The sequence below is a fragment of the Nicotiana tomentosiformis genome, chromosome 1 (assembly GCF_000390325.3).
Source record: "Nicotiana tomentosiformis chromosome 1, ASM39032v3, whole genome shotgun sequence".
Classification (NCBI taxonomy): Eukaryota; Viridiplantae; Streptophyta; class Magnoliopsida; order Solanales; family Solanaceae; genus Nicotiana; species Nicotiana tomentosiformis.
The window spans coordinates 145,127,970-145,147,193 of NC_090812.1; the positions used below are offsets into that span (position 1 = coordinate 145,127,970).

At 39.5% G+C, this 19,224-nt stretch overlaps 1 protein-coding gene across 1 annotated transcript; it reads left to right on the forward strand.

The window, feature by feature from the left end:
- The first annotated feature begins 1,377 nt into the window (after positions 1–1,377).
- On the forward strand, positions 1,378–15,543 carry LOC138910813 (uncharacterized). Its single transcript, XM_070202060.1, has 7 exons — positions 1,378–1,875; positions 2,124–2,323; positions 2,942–3,079; positions 3,232–4,202; positions 4,511–4,671; positions 14,156–14,361; positions 15,252–15,543. The coding sequence occupies exons 1-7, from the start codon at positions 1,378–1,380 to the stop codon at positions 15,541–15,543; spliced, it is 2,466 nt and encodes an 821-aa protein (XP_070058161.1).
- The last annotated feature ends 3,681 nt before the right edge of the window (positions 15,544–19,224 follow it).

The following is a 19,224-nucleotide window of genomic DNA, read 5'->3' on the forward strand; positions in this document are numbered from 1 at the left end:
GGGGTAGCCTCTGAATGGTTCATTGACCAAGATATCTCTCACCGGTATGTCTGGGACGACATGGCCCAGGCCTTTGTCAAACAAATCCAGTACAACATTGATATTGTACCAGATCGCAATTCCCTATCCAATATGAAGAAAAAGCCGACTGAAAGCTTTAGGGAGCATGCCATCAAGTGGAGGGAGCAAGCGGCTAGAATTAAGCAATCCATGGACAACAACGAGTTGATAACTATTTTTCTAGAGGCTCAAGACCCTGATTACTTTCAGAACATGATGTCCGCGATGGATAGACCTTTAGCGGAAGCAATCAAAATAGGGAAGATGGTCGAAAATGGCCTCAAGACTAGAATAATTGTAAGTCAGGCTGCTTTCAAAGCTACCACACAAGCAATCCAAAATGGGTCGGCAAGTTTGGCAAATAGAAAGAAGAGAGATGAAGGGTCCATGATTACTCGGGATTCAGGGAAGTTCAAAGAGCGGCATCGCACCCTTATGTGCAAGTTTAGCAGGGGCAATCCAGCTACCCTCAACATTATTATCCCCCACCAATTCCTCAATACTCTGTGGGCCCACCATAATATACATTGTTTAATGCTCAATCCTATGCTCGCCTCCTAATCAACAGGTACGGGCACCAGCTCCAAGGATCCCCCGACCTCAGCAGCAAAATTTTCGAGCACCCTACAATGCTCATCCCAGGAAGGACTATGGTCGAGAGCAAAAGCCGGTGGAAACATTCACCCCATTTGGCTGAATCATACTCTAGTCTATTCGAGAAGCTGAAGCAGATGGGCTTGATTGGATCCATCTCTCCTTACCATATGCTTAACGATTCACATGGATTTCAAGAAAATGATAGATATGAATATCATTCAGGTGCCCCGGGTATAACACTGATGATTATTAGACTCTAAAAAGAGCCATAGAAAGACTCATTGTTGAAAAGTTGTTGTGGTGACAAATGGCGAGGACCCTCCTAATCTGACAAACAATCCATTGCCAGCACACAATGATGTTCATTTTGTGGGAATGATTGGTCGAGATCAATAATACAAGCCGGTTGGCCAAGCAGAAATGGCGGTGGGAACAATTCAAGAAGGAGCAGGACTGGAAGTAAGTCTAAGCCGAGATGTGTCGTTGATTGTGAAAGGCACCCCGGGCTTATAAAAGGTAACTTTATTTACTCCCAAGGTCTCGAGGTTGGAAGTTCGCTCCAATGTTCTAAGCCCAAGGTTGTATGTCCTTGGAAGCCACCCATTTACAAAGCAAAATTAAGGTGGTATGAAGGGTATAACAGAGCCGATCATAATAAAATTTGACGTGCAACCCCCTGTGACAAACGCGAAAACCATTCCTTAGAACTAAAACAAAACTATGGTGACCTACAAATGCAAGGAAATCATAAAAGAAGTGAGTGAAACTGGAGGTTTGACTCGATCGGGGAGGTGTTACTCTCCAGAAGAGTTGAGGAAGGACAAGCACATTAGAGAAAGCCAAATGCCAATAAAGAAACCAGTCACAGAAGAAGAGGCAGAAGAGTTTTTGAAAAAGATGAAAGTTCAGGATTACTCCATCATTGACCAATTGAGAAAGACTCCTGCCCAAATCACTCTGTTATCTCTGCTCATACACTCAGAAGAGAATGATTGTGTACTAATCAAGATCTTGAATGAGGCACATGTCTCAGAGAAGACCACCGTGAATCAGTTAGAGAAGATGGCCAGCAGATATTTTGAGGTAAACAGAATCTCCTTTACTGACAATGAACTCCCTGAAGAGAGAGACATGCACTATAGGGCTTTGGACCTGATTGTCAAATGTGAGGGGCATTATGTAAAGCGAGTCATGATTGATGGAGGCTCGAGTGTAGATGTAAGCCCTCTCTCTACCTTGTAAAGAATGAAGATAAATACAGACATAATCCGACCCAACAATGTTTGCATCTGGGCTTTTGATGGCTCAGCAAGAGATACCATTGAGGAGATCATACTAACCACGACAATTGGGCCAGTTGATTTTGAAATTGTCTTCCAAGTAGTGGACATGGAAACTTCTTATTACTTTCTTCTTGGAAGACTATGGATCCATATGGCTCGAGCTGTGCCACCATCTTGCATTAGATTCTCAAATTCAAGCATGACAGACAAGAAATTATTGTCCACAGAGAAGACGAGTCATCCATTTATAAAGATCTGTTAATCTCATGTATTGATGCCAATGAAGGGTGCGAGTCTATTGTCTATCAGGCCTTTGATATGGTTGTTGTGGACCATGTTGAGGAAGGAAAGCCCATTTTACATCCTTGTCTTTCTGTCAATCTGTAATGGCAGCTGCACTTATGCTGAGATAGGGTTATGAGCGAGGAAACGGCCTGGAGGCATCATTGCAAGGAATTTTGGAACCCATTTCTCCCTCTAGTAACAAGGGCACTTTTGGCTTAGGCTCCAGGCCAACACAAGCAGATGAAGACAAAGCCAAGCACCGCAAAAAGCACGGGTCGGTCTTGCAGAAACCTATCCCTCACATTTTTTACACATTTGTCAGGCCACGACTCCAAGAGGGCCGAAATTCCTCGGCGCAGGAAAACATTGATGAAATTTTTCATGGCCTCAGCAAGATGTTTTGTGAAGTAAATATGATTCAGGCTGGTGAAGGCACTAGTCATGCCGATATGTAACTAACTGGCCCAGACACCATGCTCAACAATTGGAAAGCAACTCCTATCCCCACAAGGAAAGAGTCTTGGTCATTTGCTTTTGCAGTTTCTTTTTTGTATTTGGGTTACTTTCAGGGTTGTAATCCAAACATCTCAGTATGATTGTTTTGTTTTGATGTTAACCCTTCTATCATTTCAAATTCAATGAAATGCAGTTCAGTTTCGTATTAAGTTTTGTATCTTTTCATTTTCCTAATCCCTGTTATTTTATTTCCATTTCAGTTCTATTAATGTCGACTTTAATAACATGACATGCATGCGGAATTCATGTCTAGATCTTAAAAAGCTGTCTAAATTCGAAATAATGCATGAAGAGGTTGAATATGATGAAGATGAGGTTGTTGAGGAAATAAAAAAAGAGTTGGAACAATTTAAAACAAGACTAAGCCTAGCCTTAATTAAACTGAGCCAATTAATATCAGAAGTCATGAAGAAGATAGACAAACAAAGATAAGCATTCACACTGAAAAAAAAACCAGAGATGTCTTGATTCAACTTTTATTTGAATATAGAGATGTGTTTGCTTGTTCTTATGATGATATACCGAGCTTAAGTGTTGATATAGTAGTTCATAAGCTTCCCATGTATCTTGATTTTTCAACAATCCAACAAAAGAAACAAAAATTTAAAACAGATATGAATGACAAAATCAAAGAGGAAATAATGAAGCAACTGAGCGCCAATGTGGTAAGAGCTCCCCGATACACCACCTGGGTGGCAAATGTTGTGCATCTGCCAAAGAAGGATGGAAAACCCAAAATCTGTGTTGACTACAGGGACCTGAACAAAGCAAGTCCAAAGGATAATTTTCCTTTACCAAACATCCACATTCTTGTAGATAATTGCGCAAAGCATGAGATACAATCATTCGTGGATTTCTATGCTAGGTACCACCAGATTCTAATGGATGAGGATCATGCAGAAAAGACCGCTTTCACCACTCCATGGGGTACTTATTGTTACAGGGTCATGCCAGTCAGTTTGAAGAATGTAGGGACAACTTATATGAGGGCCATGACTACCATTTTCCACGACATGATGCACAAAGAGATTGAAGTATATGTTGATGATGTCATCATAAAATCAAATAAACAAGTTGATCACATGCGTGATTTGAAAACGTTCTTCGAACTGCTTCGAAGGTATAACCTTCGTCTCAATCCAGCCAAGTGTGCATTTGGGGTTCCATCTTGGAAACTCCTCGATTTTATAGTCAGCCGGAGAGGCATCGAATTGGATCCATCTAAGATAAAGTCCATTCGAGATCTGCCACCTCCAAAGAACAAAAATGAAGTCCTGAGTTTGCTCGGGAGATTGAACTACATTAGTAGGTTTATTGCTCAGCTCACAACCACTTTCGAGCCCATCTTTAAGTTGTTGCAAAAGGATGTTGCTATCAACTGGATGGACGATTGTCAAAAAGCTTTTGACAGGATCAAAGATTATCTGTCAAAACCCTCTGTATTGATCCCACCTCAACCTGGTAGGCTTTTGTTTTTATATATATATCGGTGATGGATAATTCCTTTGGATGTGTTCTGGGGCAACATGATGCAGTAGGCAAAAAAGAACAGGCAATCTATTATTTGTGCAAGAAGTTCACCAATTATGAGGTTAAGTACACCCTTTTAGAAAGGACATATTGTGCCTTGACTTGGGTCACTCAGAAGCTGAGACATTATCTTTTGGCCTACACTACTTACCTCATATCCAGAATGGATACTCTAAAGTACATCTTCCAAAAGCCAATGCCTACTGGCAGGCTTGCAAAATAGCAAATTCTGCTCACAGAATTCGACATCGTCTATGTCACTCGCACCGCAATGAAATCACAAGCTTTTGCAGATCATTTGGTAGAGAATCTAGTGGATGATGATTACAAGCCACTGAGCACATACTTCCTAGATAAAGAGGTCAACTTAATAGAGGAAGTAGTTCTGGACGACAACCATGTATGGAAAATGTATTTTGATGGGGCTGTCAATACAAAGGAGTTGGGATCGGGGCAATCCTCATCTCACCCATTGGACATCATTACCCTGCAATAGCCCGACTTCGTTTCTTCTATACCAATAATACGACAGAATACACGGCTTGTATCATGGGTCTGAAAATGGCCCTTGATCTGGATGTACATGAACTATTGGTTATGGGAGATTCTGACTTGCTTATCTGGCAAGCCCAACGCGAATGGGAGACTCGACACAACAAGCTTATTCCATACAGGCAATGTGTGTAAGACCTGAGCAAAAGATTCAAATCCATTGAGTTCAGGTACATTCCCAGGTTTCACAATGAGCTAGTCGACGCCTTGTCTACCTTAGCCTCGATGCTCCCTTATCCAGGCAACACTCATATTGATCCATTGGAAATCCAAGTTTGGAATCAACACGGTTATTGCAATATAATTGAGGCAGAACCAGATGGTGATCCATGGTATCAAGACATAAAATGATTCCTGAAAATAAGGGAATACCCGAAGCATGCCAAGGGAGATAAAAAAGAACTATAAGGCAGCTCGATGGTGGTTTCTCCCTGAATGAGGAAATATTCTACAAAAGGACCCCAAGTTTGAACTTGTTGAGATGCATAGATTCCATAGAAGCTGAACAGATCATGAGCGAAGTGCATTCGGGGGTATGTGGACCTCACGTGAATGGATATGTTTTGGCAAAGAAGATTCTGCGGGCAGGGTATTATTGACTTACTATGGAGCGAGATTGCTTCATTTTTGTTCGCAAGTGTCAATAATGCATGATTCATGGTGACCTGATTCACTTGCCCCTGTCGGAATTGCATCCCATGTCCTCTCCTTGACCTTTCGTTGCTTGGGGAATGGATGTTATTGGGCCAATCGAGCCAAAAGCTTCAAATGGGCATAGACTCATTTTGGTCGCCATTGATTACTTCACCAAATGGGTGGAGGCAGTTACTTTCAAAGCAGTCACCAAGAAAGTAGTAGTAGACTTTGTTCATTCCAACATCATATGTCGCTTTAGTATCCCAAAGACCATTATCACTGACAATTCAGCCAATCTAAATAGTCATCTGATAAAGGAGGTATGCGAGCAATTTAAAATTATACATCGCCATTCTACCCCTTACCGGCCAAAAGCCAATGGAGCCGTTGAAGCGGCTAACAAGAACATCAAGAAGATTCTTAGGAAGATAATCCAAGGGTCCAAGCAATGGCATGAAAAGTTGCCTTTTACTCTTTTGGAATACCGCACGACTTCTCGCACATCAATGGGCGCAACTCCTTATTTGCTGGTATATGGAACTGAAGCTCTAATACTAGCTGAAGTCGAAATTTCCTCTCTCCGAATCATTGTGGAATTAGAGATTGAAGACACTAAGTGGGTCAAGACCCGATTAGAACAGATAATCATGATTGATGAAAAATTGCTAGCAGCAGTGTGTTTTGGCTAGTTATACCAGCAAATAATGGCACACGTTTATAATAAGAAAGTGCTCCCAAGGAACTTTGAGGTAGGCCAGCTCATTTTGAAACATATCCTTCCGCACAACGTAGAAGCTAAAGGAAAGTTCGCCCCGAACTGGCAAGGACCCTATTTCATCAAGAAAGTGTTACCAAAAGGGGCCTTACACTTGGTAGATAAAGAAGGACAGGTACCAGACATGACTATTAACGCAGATGCAGTCAAAATATATTATGTTTGATATTTACCCACTGCGGAACTTTCACGCATGGATTTCTCAGATCGAGATGACGAAGGCTATCATTGCTCACTATTTCAAATAGGTGTCACCCTTTTGTTAACCCTTTTGAGTTGTATTTGTATTCTTTGTTTTCCCTTTTTGGAACCTTTGTACATGTAAAAACAAAAACAAAACAAAAAAAATAAAAGAAAAAGAAAAGGAAAAAAAGAAGAAAAAAAGTCAAACAACAAATCTTCTGAGTAAGTGAACTACGTTCGACCTGATTCCGAAAGGATACCTATGCAGCCTTACCCTAGGTTAGGTCCCATCACAACAAAAAATCCATATTCTCAATACTCTAAAACTGGGGAAGAATGTTTATTTTACGATTTTTTCTGTAAAAACGGTTCCAAAAGTTCTAATTTAGTTCAAGGTTCGTTGCCTTTTGGTCAGGTAACAATTAATGATCCCTTGGCGAGTCTCCACTACCAAAATTGAGTCTACCTGAGCCTCCACTAACATCGCCAAGTCCATCAAATTATTATGAGAGTCTCCACTAACATCGCCAAGGACTAAAGTCCTACATGATAAGCTCACTCAATTGAGTCCACCTGAGCCTAAGCTGCGATCTTCATGGAGCCCCATGTCCTCCAAACTCGCCTACCCTCTTATCATAGGGAAAACATCTTGGACCTCATCCGTGACATCATCACAACTTGTGGGTGCCCAACTGAAGACATGTCCTCAATATTGCATACAAACGAATAGATAGAGGCAAAAGTTGTAGAGTTTAAGTTGAAAAAAGGTCGCACAATAAGGAGAAAAAAAAAGTTTCCTAAATGCCTTGTAACCTCTCAAAGATAAGTATAAATATCCTATACCGATCTGCAAGAGTCTACTGCACATGGTCATGACTTGTAGAACCTATTAACCTAGAGCTTTGATACAAACTTATCATGATCCAAATTCTCACCAAGGTAGTGATGGCATCTAAAATAACCTGCTAGGTGAACTAGCATAGATAAATAACCGTAATAGAATAATATATAGGATTTTCAACTGACATGAAATAGATAAAAGAAGAAATAGGTCTGAAATTACAACAAAGTGCGAAATTCTACATTATTTCCCCAAAACCGGAAGTAAAGGTTAGGAGCTACTAACTGGATTACAAAATATCTCAAATATATACGGATTGATTGGAACAAGAAAATAGTAAAATAGATAGGAAGGTAACTATATAAGCTGAGAATCCAAGGACAACATCTCACTAGAAAGTCTCCAAGTCGCGCTCATATGCACTCTCTAGAACGTCGGTAGGACAAATACTAGGATCTGAACAAAAATATACTCCCTCCGTTTCAATTTATATGAACCCATTTGACTGTCAACGGAGTTTAAGAAAAGAGAGAGAACTTTTGAACTTGTGGTGTAAAATGAGGTGCATATATTTTGTGTGGCTATAAATCATTGCATAAAGGTAAATTATTTCCAAATAGGGAAAGGGGTCATTCTTTTTGGCATGGACTAAAAAGAAAATAGGTTCACATAAATTGAAACGGGGGGAGTATATAATTGTAGTATGGGTATGAAAGACAATGGGTACTCTGTAAGCAATAAGTCTAACCCCAATTTCTTCACTCAGATTCATCAATCAATCACTAAAATCAAGGTTGGAATCATGAATAATTAACAAATTCGAGTCAAAAATATTTACCCTAATCCAAATCGTGAAACTTCCCTCCACAATCGCTCAAATCCGAGCTATATACCTCAAAATGTGATAAAATGACCAAAACCCTCGAAATAGAATACTTAAGTGATCTGTCTTGGCATGTGCATCACGATCACGGGAACACCATCGCGATCACGAAGAATAAAAACTCACCAGCCTAGAAAATGCCTTCGCATTCACGTCCACACAATCGCGGATGCGATAAAGAACTTACCTTACACTATTCAAACATGACGCATAGCTCACGAACGCGTAGGCCAGACTCCTCCCAGCTCCTAGTTGCTTCGCAAACGTGATGCCCAAATGCGAATGCGTACAAGGGTGACTATCCAGCTCACTCTAACTCTTCGTGAATGCGACTCCCTCCGAAGAAGGAAGCTAGATATCAGCATCAGAAATTCCAAAACAAGGACAAATGTTCTGAAACACACCTGAGGCCCCGGGACCCCGTCCAATCACACCAACCAATCTTAAAACATAATACGGACCCACCCGAGGCCTCGAATCATACAAACAAATATCAAAATCATGAATCGCACCTTAATTCAAGCCTAAGACACTAATCCAAAGTTCCAAATTCAAAATTCAGGCCAAACATGCCTAAACAACTCGGAATGACCTCAAATTTTGCATGCAAGTCCCAATTGACACAACAGATCTATACCAACTCCCGTAACCATAATTCAAACTTGATATCATCAAAGTCAACTCTCGGTTAAACATTTCAACCTTCCAAATCTTCAACTTTCCAACTTGCGTCGAATAGAGCCAAATCGATCTAGGAACCTCCAAATCTAAATACATACATATGCCTAAGTCCAAAATAACCATATGAAGCTATTGGAAGTATCAAAACACCATTCCGTAGCCGTCTAGATAAAATTTAAATTCGGTTAACTCATACAACTTAAACACCCAACGTTGGGACTAAGTATCCCAATTCAATCCAAAACATCCCTGAAATCAAACTAACTATCCCGGTAAGTCACGTAACCACGAATACACATGTGTAAAGAATCAAAAAGGAGAATCGAGGCTAAAATGCTCAAAACGATTGGCCGAATTTTTACAATACGAAATATGCCTAATGACATTGTGAACATGAACTTGATTGATATAATTGATTTAGATGTAGTAATACTTTATATGTTGAACACCCATCCGCATTTTATTAATATCATGTCCTTATGTACCTTTTTGATAAATTATGAGCTCATGTCTTTTGATGGTAATCTGTTTTATTGCATTGTGATAATTATAGCGAATGTGGACATATTAGGCGGATTGATTAGGTGTTGGCACGAGGTCTTTGCCGTGCAATTGTTACTATTGTTATGCATATGTTTCAAAATAAGGGTGGCGCTCTCGGGATTGCACGTATGGCAAAATAGGGGTGGTAATCTTGATTATGCACATGTGGCGGAATGAGGATGGTATATCTTGAATATTTCACATGCGGCGAAATAAGGATGGCGTTATTGACGGTGTTTATGTGATTGTTTAAGGGTGATTTTCTTGATGATACTTATGTGACAAAACGGGGGTGATATGTTTGACCATGTACATGCTTTATTTATACTTCATCGTATATTTCAACAACTTGCAACTTGTATTTGACATGCTATCATATGCCTCTATTTCTACTAGCTGAATTATTGTCAAAGAGGATTTTCCGTCATTGAGTTGTTATCACATGTTTTAACGAGATTGTGGTGTTGTATTCCGTTATATACATTCTTGCTACCAGCTATTGATTTATTGCAAAGGTTCGAAGCTCCCAACCAGGCCTCAACATCACAGAAGTGACACTAAAAATGTAGAAACGGCCACGCACCTGCGCTCCAAAAATGCACAGGTGCAAAACACCAGAACCAGACTTCCTCAACAATATGGAAATGACCCGAAACCTATCTGAAACACACCCAGGGCTCCCGGGAACCCGTCTGAGCATACCAACAAGCACCAAAACATAACACGGACTTGCTCGAGGCCTCAAATCACATTAAACAACATCACAACTACGAATCACACCTCAATTCAAGCCTAATGAACTAATAAATTTTCAACTTGTACAACTCGCGCCAAATCATATCAAATCAACCCAGAATTACTTTAAATTTTGCATGCAAGTTACAAATAACACAACGAAACTATACCAACTTCTAAAATCACAATTCATACTCAATATAAACAAAGTCAACTCTCAGTCAAACCTCTCAACCTTCCAAACTTTCAACTTCCAACTTTCGTTGAAATGCATCAAATCAACCTGCGGACCTCCAAATCCAAATCCGGACATATGCCCAAGTCCAAAATCACCATACAGAGCTATTGGAATCATCAAATCAGCATTCTGAAGTCGTATACACAAAAGTCAAACTCCGATCAACTCTTACCACTTAAGCTTCTAAAACAAGAATCATTCTTCCAAATCAATCTCGAATCATCTGAAAACCTAATCCGAACGCACACGCAAGTCATAGTATAAAATACAAAGCTACTCGAGAGCTTAAGCCACCTAACAAAACGCTAATTCTCAAAATAACCGGTCGGGTCATTACATTGGGGCAAAGTAGTATTGTTAGTCTACTACTTCCATATACATAAGTATATGCTTTAAGCTAAAGGTGATTGATAATCTCGTTGCCCAAATACTACACACATTCCATCTTTAAATGAATTTTATTTGAAAAGACAAATCAAAGTTTAACAAATTTAAGCCTTACTCGGTTAGTTCAGCTTTGAAGAGCGCCTTTATTGGGGTTCAATTTCTATTTTCTAGTCTTACTCAGTTAGTTCAGTTTTCCATACAAAGGGCTTCATTTACTTCACCTAGAATATTGCAAAGACAAAGGAGATGTAATAATTTACTCCAAATTTTTCCTTAACAGCTAATCTGATAAACCGCCTGATAACTGCCCGATAATCATTAATCTGGTATCAAACCGGTCGATGTCTTATTGGGTGGCTAGAGGATTATATATTTATAAATCGATAACCGACAAGCCAAACCGCTAGCGTTAATATCCGCCCAATAAGTACCCCTAGGCATCACATATAGGGTATAAGAAAATAGTCTGTGAGAAAAATATAGAGTGTGAGCGATATTGTACTGATGTGAAAATATCAAAAGAGGATTATTTTTTTGAGTGTTGTAGTGGTCTTTGGAGTATTTTACTTGGGTCTACAAACTGTAAAATTCCTTACTATTGTGATATCAGTTACTCCTTTTAGGATCGTGGTGTTTTCCCTTATTTAGAAGGGTTTTCCACATAATACGCATGGTGTCGTTGTCACTATTTTATTCTTGTTGTTTATCTTATCTCGGTGCCATATTATTTTTCCATTTTTATTACCGTGAATATTATTTACTATGACGGGTTTATTCCTAACAACTTGTATCATAGCACAGGTTTTACTCGTACACAGAAATATTATTCATGGTCGATATTACTATACTCAAAAACAATGTTCGGAGTAAAGTACGAGATAGAAAAATTCAACAGAGATAGACTTTTCTCAACATGGCAAAGAAGGATGAGGGATCTATTGATCCAACAGGGATTACACAAGGTAACATGCTGATGCCAAAAAACATGATACCATGAAAGCTAAGATTGGGGTGACTTGGATGAAAAGGCTGCTAGTGCGATCAGGTTGCACTTATTAGATGATATGGTAAATACCATCATTGATGAAGATATTGCATGTGATATTTGGACCAGGTTGGAAAGCATATATATGTCCAAAATGCTGACAAATAAATTGTACCTGAAGAAGCAGTTATACGCCCTACACATAGATGAGGGTATGAATTTTTTGTCATATCTAAATATATTTAACAGACTAATCACATATATCGTCAACCTCGGCTTAAAGATCGAGGAAGAAGATAAAGCCATCTTGCTCTTGAACGCGTTGCCATATACGTACGATAATTTGGCAACAACCACCCTACACGGTAAGGCCACCATTGAGTTGAAAGACGTCACATAGGCTCTTCTACTTAATGAAAAGATGATAAAAAAGCCTGCAAATCAAGGACACTCTCTCATCACATATTGTAAAGGCAGAAGTCACCAAAGTTAAACCTACATTGTGCAAAACAATGATAATGGTGCTCTCTTCACAAATGAGGAAGAGGAATACATTCACTTGGCAGATCCAGAGTCGGAATGGGTGGTTGACACAATGGTATCTTACCATGCCACACCGATAAGAGATTTTTTTTCGCAGATATGTAGCAGTTGATTTTGGTACTGTGAGAATGGGTAACACAAGTTACTCAAAGATTCCGGGGATTGGTGACATTTGTATCAAGACAAATGTCGGATTCACATTGGTTCTAAAGGACGTGCGGCATGCACCTGATTTGTGGATGAACTTGATCTCAGGAATTGCTTTGGACCGAGATGGGTACAAGAACTATTTCGCAAATCAAAAGTGGAGACTCTCCAATGGATCATTAATTTGATGTTTTCGTATCGCCAAGGGATCAATAATCAAAAGCTTTTCTTGCTCCTAATTTGATGTTTTGGTATTGTTGAGGCTCTCATTAATTGTATGATTGTGCTTCCTTGTATTATCACTCGTTCTATTGAGAGGGTGCTTAGTCATTCATACTAGTACTATTCCATATGTACTAGCATCCTTTTTTCCAGGGGCGCTGCATCTTTAATGGATGCAGGTGGTTCCACAGCAGGCGGCTTTGATCATTGATAACGGTACACCCTCTTCGTAGCTGACTTGGTGAGCTTCACTTCATATCGGGGTCGTATATCTTTTGTTCTTTGTGTATTATGTTTTAAGGTATAGTCGGGGCCTTATTGCCGGCACTATTATTGTACTCTTTTGTATCTATTAGAGGCTCCGTAGACATAGTGTGGGTGGTATGTTGGTGTTGGGAAAGTCAAACTAGTAATATTGTATTTGTATCATACGTTCTACTTGAAACTATGAAAGTGTATGCATTTTGAACTTAATGAATGAAGTGACTAATGATAAGGAATCGGTGTTGTTCACATGATCCTCCCCATAGTCTAATTAACAAGATGATCTTTTCTTTATTCATGAGTGAGTTTGGGTAGAAGGTATTGTATAGGCTTGCTCGAATGGGTTATCTCGGTTGAGCATCGGTCGCGCTCCCCAAGGTCGGGGCGTGACAATTGAAAAGGGAGTTGCTCATGGTACGTTGTACAGAACAAATGTAGAAATATGCCGAGGTGAATTGAATGCGGTACAAGATGAGATTTCTACAAATTTGTGGCACAATAGAATGAGTCATATGAGCGAGAAGGGATTGCATATTCTTGCAAAGAAATCACTCATCTCTTTTTCCAAAAGGTACGGCAATAAAACCTTGTGACTACTGTTTATTTAGTAAACAACATAGAGTCTCATTTTAGACATCATCTAAAAGAAAATTAAATATACTTAATTTGGTATATTCTGATGTTTGTGGTCCAATGGAGATAAAATCAGTGGCAGTAACAAATATTTTGTTACTTATATTGATGATGATTCACAAAAATTGTGGGTTTATATCTTGAAAACCAAAGATCAGGTGTTTCAAGTTTTCCAAAAGTTTCATACTCTGGTGGAAAATGAGACATGCCAAAAGTTAAAGTGTTTCCGAAGTGACAATGGATGTGAGTACACTTCAAGGGAATTTGAAGATTATTGTTCGAAGCACATGAAAAGACAGTTCCTGGAACCCCACAGCACAATGGTGTAGCTGAGAGGATGAACCGCATCATTATTGAGAAGGTGAGAAGCATGCTCAAAATGGCTAAACTTCCTAAGTCATTCTGGGATGAAGTAGTTTAGACAGCCTGTTACCTTATCAATAGGAGTCCACCAGTTCTATTGGACTTTGACATCCCAGAGAGAGTTTGGACCAACAAAGAGGTTTCCTACTTGCATTTGAAGGTGTTCAGTTGCAGAGCTTTTGCACTTGTACCAAAGGAGCAGAGAATAATGTTGGATGATAAATTTGTTCCCAACATATTCATCAGATATGTAGATGAACAATTCGGATATAGATTGTGAATCCTGTAAAGAAGAAGGTCATCACAAGAAGAGATGTAGTCTTCCGAGAAAGTGAAGTTGGAACTGCATATGACCAGTCAGAGAAAGCCAAAAATGGTATAATCCCTAACCTTGTTACCATTCCTTCTACTTATAACTATCCCACAAGTGTAGAAAGTACGACCGATGAGGTTGCCGAGCAGGGGAGCAACCTGATGAGGTTATTGAGAAGGGGGAGCAACTTGATTACGATGTCGAGCAAGTGGAGTACTCCACTCGGGGAGAAGAACAATCTCAACCTCTAAGGAGATAAGATAGGGCAAGGGTAGAGTCATGTAGGTACCCTTCTACGGAGTGTGTCCTCATCAGTGATGAGGGGAAGCCATAAAGTCTTAAGGAGGTATTGTCCCGTCGAGAAAAGAACCAGTGGATGAAAGTCATGCAAGAAGAGATGGAATCTCTACGAAAAATAGCACGTACAAGCTGGTTTAACTTCCAAAGGGTAAAAGACCACTCGAGTGCAAATGGGTCTTTAAACTCAAGAAAGATGGAAATGGCAAGTTGGTCAGATACAAATCTCGATTGGTGGAAAAGGCTTCGAACAGAAGAAAGGTATTGATTTTGACTAAATAATTTCGCCAGTTGTCAAAATGGCTTCTATTCAAATAATTTTGAGCTTAGCAGCTAGCCTATAAAATGGAGTAGTTGGATGTGAAAACTGCATTTCTTCACGGAGATTTGGAAGAAGATTTATATGGAGCAACTAGAAGGATTTTAAGTATTTGGAAAGAAATACATGGTGTGCGAATTGAATAAGAATCTTTATGGGACGAAGCATCCACCATGGCAGTGGTACATGATGTTTGACTCATTCATAAAAAGTCAAACATACATAATGACCTATTCTGATCCATGTGTATACTTCAAAAGATTTTCTGATAATAACTTTACTATTTTGTTGTTGTATGTGGATGACATTTTAATTGTAGGACAAGACAAGGAGTTGATTGCAAAGTTGAAGGTAGATGTGTCCAAGTCATTTGATATGAAGGACTTGGGCCAAGCACAACAAATTCTGGGAATATAGTTTGTTTGGGATATAACAAGCAGAAAGTTGTGGCTATCTCAAGAGAAGTACATTAAATGTGTACTAGTATACTTCAACATGAAAAGTTCTAAGCCAGTCAGCACACCGCTTGCTGGTCATCTGAAGTTGAGCAAGAAGATGTGTCCTACAATAATGGAGCAGTATGGGAACATGGCTCGAGTTCCTTATTCTTCGGCAGTTGGAAGCTTGATGTATGCAATGGTACGCACCAGACCAGATATTGCTCATGCAGTTGGTGTTGTTAGCAGGTTTCTTGAAAATCTTAGAAGGGAACATTGGGAAGAATTCAAATGAATATTCAGGTACCTAAGAGGTACCGCAAAAGATTGTTTGTGCTTTGGAGAATCTGATCCAATCTTGAAGGGCTAAACAGATGTTGATATGGCAGGTGATCTTTATCATCATAAATCTACTACTGGACACATGATCACATCTTCAGGAGGAGCTATATCATGGATGTCGAAGTTGCAAAAGTGTGTCGCCCTCTCTACAATTGAAGCATAGTATATTATGAGCTTGGAATGCATCAAAAGGAGTATATCGTTTATTGTGACAGTCAAAGAGCAATAGACCAAAGAAAAAATACCATGTATCATGAAAGAATGAAGCATATCAATGTGAGATATCACTGGATTCGAGAAAAGATAGGGGAGGGATCTATGTTGGTCAAGAAGACTCATACAAGTGAGAATCCTTCAGATATGTTAACCAATGTAGTAGCAAGAGACAAGTTCAAGCTATGCAAAGAACTTGTCAGCATGCACTCAAACTAGAAGCCCGATGTTGCCTCCTTTAGGTGAATGGGACTGGAAAGTGATATTGTTGGGTCCATTCCCATTTCTAATAGGCATGTGCCTATGACTACTTTGGCTCCATGTTTGAAAATGAATGGAGAAGAATTCAGGTTGAATTTGGAACACTTAGTTCTATGGTAGTGGTCTAAGGTGGATATATTTGACTAAAGTCAATACTTTTCATAAACCGCCTTGAAATCGGGATTTAAAGGTTTCAATAAATTTATATGGTGATTTTGAACTTGGGCATTTGTTAGGGTCGAGTCTCGGGTGGTCCGAGAGCGATTCGACGCCTTATGTTGGTAGTTGGAAACTTTGAAAGTCTAAGTGTTAGAAAAGTTTGTTTAAAGAGGAATCATGGGAATTCGGGCTTGAATGTGTATTTTAGAAGCTTGAGAAATTTTATGGCTATTCAAACTTAGGCAAATTAGTTGGAGTTGCCCGAGGGGCTCGGGAGTGAATCATACGCTTGCAAAGTAAGTTGATAGTTCTTAAGTTTGGATGTTGGAGGAATTGAATGTTTGATGACGATTATCGTCTTTTGGTGTTTGGATTGGCATTACAAGTATTGGGACATGTTTTTAATAGCTATTAAGACTCGTTAGTATGATTAGACGGGAACCACGATGTCTCGAGTGAGTTTCGGACCATCTAGAGCATGTTGAAGTTAGCAAATTGTTGGTAATAACTAATGTGCTTTATGATCGCAAAGCAAGTCATGCGATCGCGGAGAAGTGGGCTAGCATGCGAGCTTTTGCTCTTTGTGCTCGCGTGCACGATGTCGCGTTCTCATAGGGATGGGGGCAGGAGCATCATGTTCGCATGCATGGGTTCATTTTCACAATGGTGTGGAGTCAGGTAGGCTTAGCAGACTTGGGAATTGCGTTCGTGAGAAGGTCTTCACGTTCGCGCAAGAGGAATTCTGGGCGAGGCTGGTTTGGCCTTCCCGGTCGCAAGGGTACTACCATGATATCAAAGAGTAGTACCTAGGCAAAGTATAAGTTTTGTTATCAGGACTTAGCTCATTTTATCATTTTTCTCCCTTGCATAGGCGATTTGGGGTGATTTGAATTTCAATTTCCATCATCTAACATAAGGTAAGTGATTCTAACTTGTTGTGACCTAAGTACATGGATTATACATGGAAATTAACTGTAATTATCCGACTGTAGTTTTGAGCTTAGCATACCTTGATTAGATTCATGTGGTGTATTATGACTTATGTATATGGTTAGTTTCGATATTTGAGAGGTCCGGGATATATTTGGAAGAGTGATTCCCAATTTAGAAGCTTTAAGTTGAAAGAGTTGACCAAGGTTTGACTTTTGAGTAAACCACATCGGAATCTTTATTTGATGGTTTCAATAGTTTCGTATGGTGATTTTATACTTATGAGTGTATTCGGATCTGAATTTAGATGTTCCTAAAATGTTTTGGCTCTATTTGCCGAAAGTTAGCAATTTGAGAAATTGAAGAGTTCATAAGTTTGACCGGATGTTGACTTTGATGTTATCGGGGTCCGGTCGATGTTCTAGGACTTTGGCTAGGTTTATTTGGTATATTGGAACTTAAGTGAAAAGTTTGGTTGTGAACTAAAATATCTAAATGTGATCTAGTCGCGTTCGATGTAGTTAAAATGTTTGAAACACAAGAGAATAATTTTGATCTCCAATTTGTGGATCTGATATTATCTGCAGTGTTTTGTGCCTTTGGATAAGTTTGTATAATGTATTTGGACTTGTTGGTATAATCGGGTGGAGTCCCGAGGGGATCGGTGTGATCTGGGGTAGTTTTAGACCATTTCTATGTGTTTTTGAGCAGCTTGGTTGCTGGTGTGTTGTAGTGTATCACGATCGTGGAATTAAGCTCGTGATCATAGATAAGGATCTTGGTCGGCTGGTATTTCTGCTTCACATTCGCGGTCTAGGGGACGCATTCGCGATGTGTGGGAGCTGGAGCTTTATGCTCCGCGGTTGCATGGTTTGGCTCACGTTCGTGAATAGTTAGAAGAAATGCCTCCATGTTCGCGTATCAGTTGTTGCCTTCACATAGAGTCGAAGCAGGGGGCTGGTTGGCTTTCGCGTTCGCAAATGGAGCTCGCGTTTGAGGTGTGTTGGGTTGTTGGCTTCCGCGATCGTGGGGCCCAGACGCGATTATGTAGAGTATTTTTCAGGGGCAGTAGCATTTGTGCTTCATGAACGCGAGGTTTGTGTCGTGTTCGCAAATGGTAATCTGGGTAGATTATTTAAGATGTCATTTCGGGACTTTTACCCATTCTTTCATATTTTGAGCCCAAGACATGGAGATGGGCTATCTTTCATAGGGATTTTCATACAAGGCAAGAGGGTAGGTGGCTTCTACCTATTTATAATTATATTTCAAGAATCTACATTGATTTCTACACCTAGAACATGAAATTATGTAAGGAAATATGGGATTTTTATCAACACTTTAAGAATGTATTTTGGGGGTTTTGACCATCAATTTGAACCCGGATTTGAAAATTAATTATATTTTTAGACTTGACAGTGGGTCATCAAATTTTGGTATTGGTTTCGGATTTCGGACACGCGGGTCCAGGTTGACTTTTTGGAAATTCATCAAAGATCGAAGCTTTATCGTTTGGGATCGCTTCTTATAGAATTTTTGATTTCCTTGATTATGATGGGCTTGGTTTTGCGTGATTGGAGGTCTAGAACGAGGTTTTGACGCAATTTGAGGTTGATGCTAGTCCGGAAAGAGGTAAGTCTCCTTGCTAACCTTGTTAAGAGGGAACCCCCTATGATTTGACTTGATTACTATGTGTTTAACGTATTAGGGTAGTGTATATGTGAGGTGGCGAGGGTATATACACGTACCAAGTTTATATTATTTTCGGGGTAGAATTGAGAAACTTTATACCTTGTTTTGATTATGTGCTCATTTTGATTCATGATTTATTTGGCTTATATGACTACATTTACTCTCTTATTCATGCTAGAGATCATGCGTAAGTTTTTGATTAATTATAATGGCATGGGAGCTTATTCTTTACATGTTGAATTACTTGAATCATCCGTAGTCATATAGAAATTCTATGAGCACATATCCACATGATTATTATTAAGTCCTTGTGCATATCTTATCTATTAATTCTTGGGCATATGCATATATATTATATTTGAATACTTGATTTGGACTG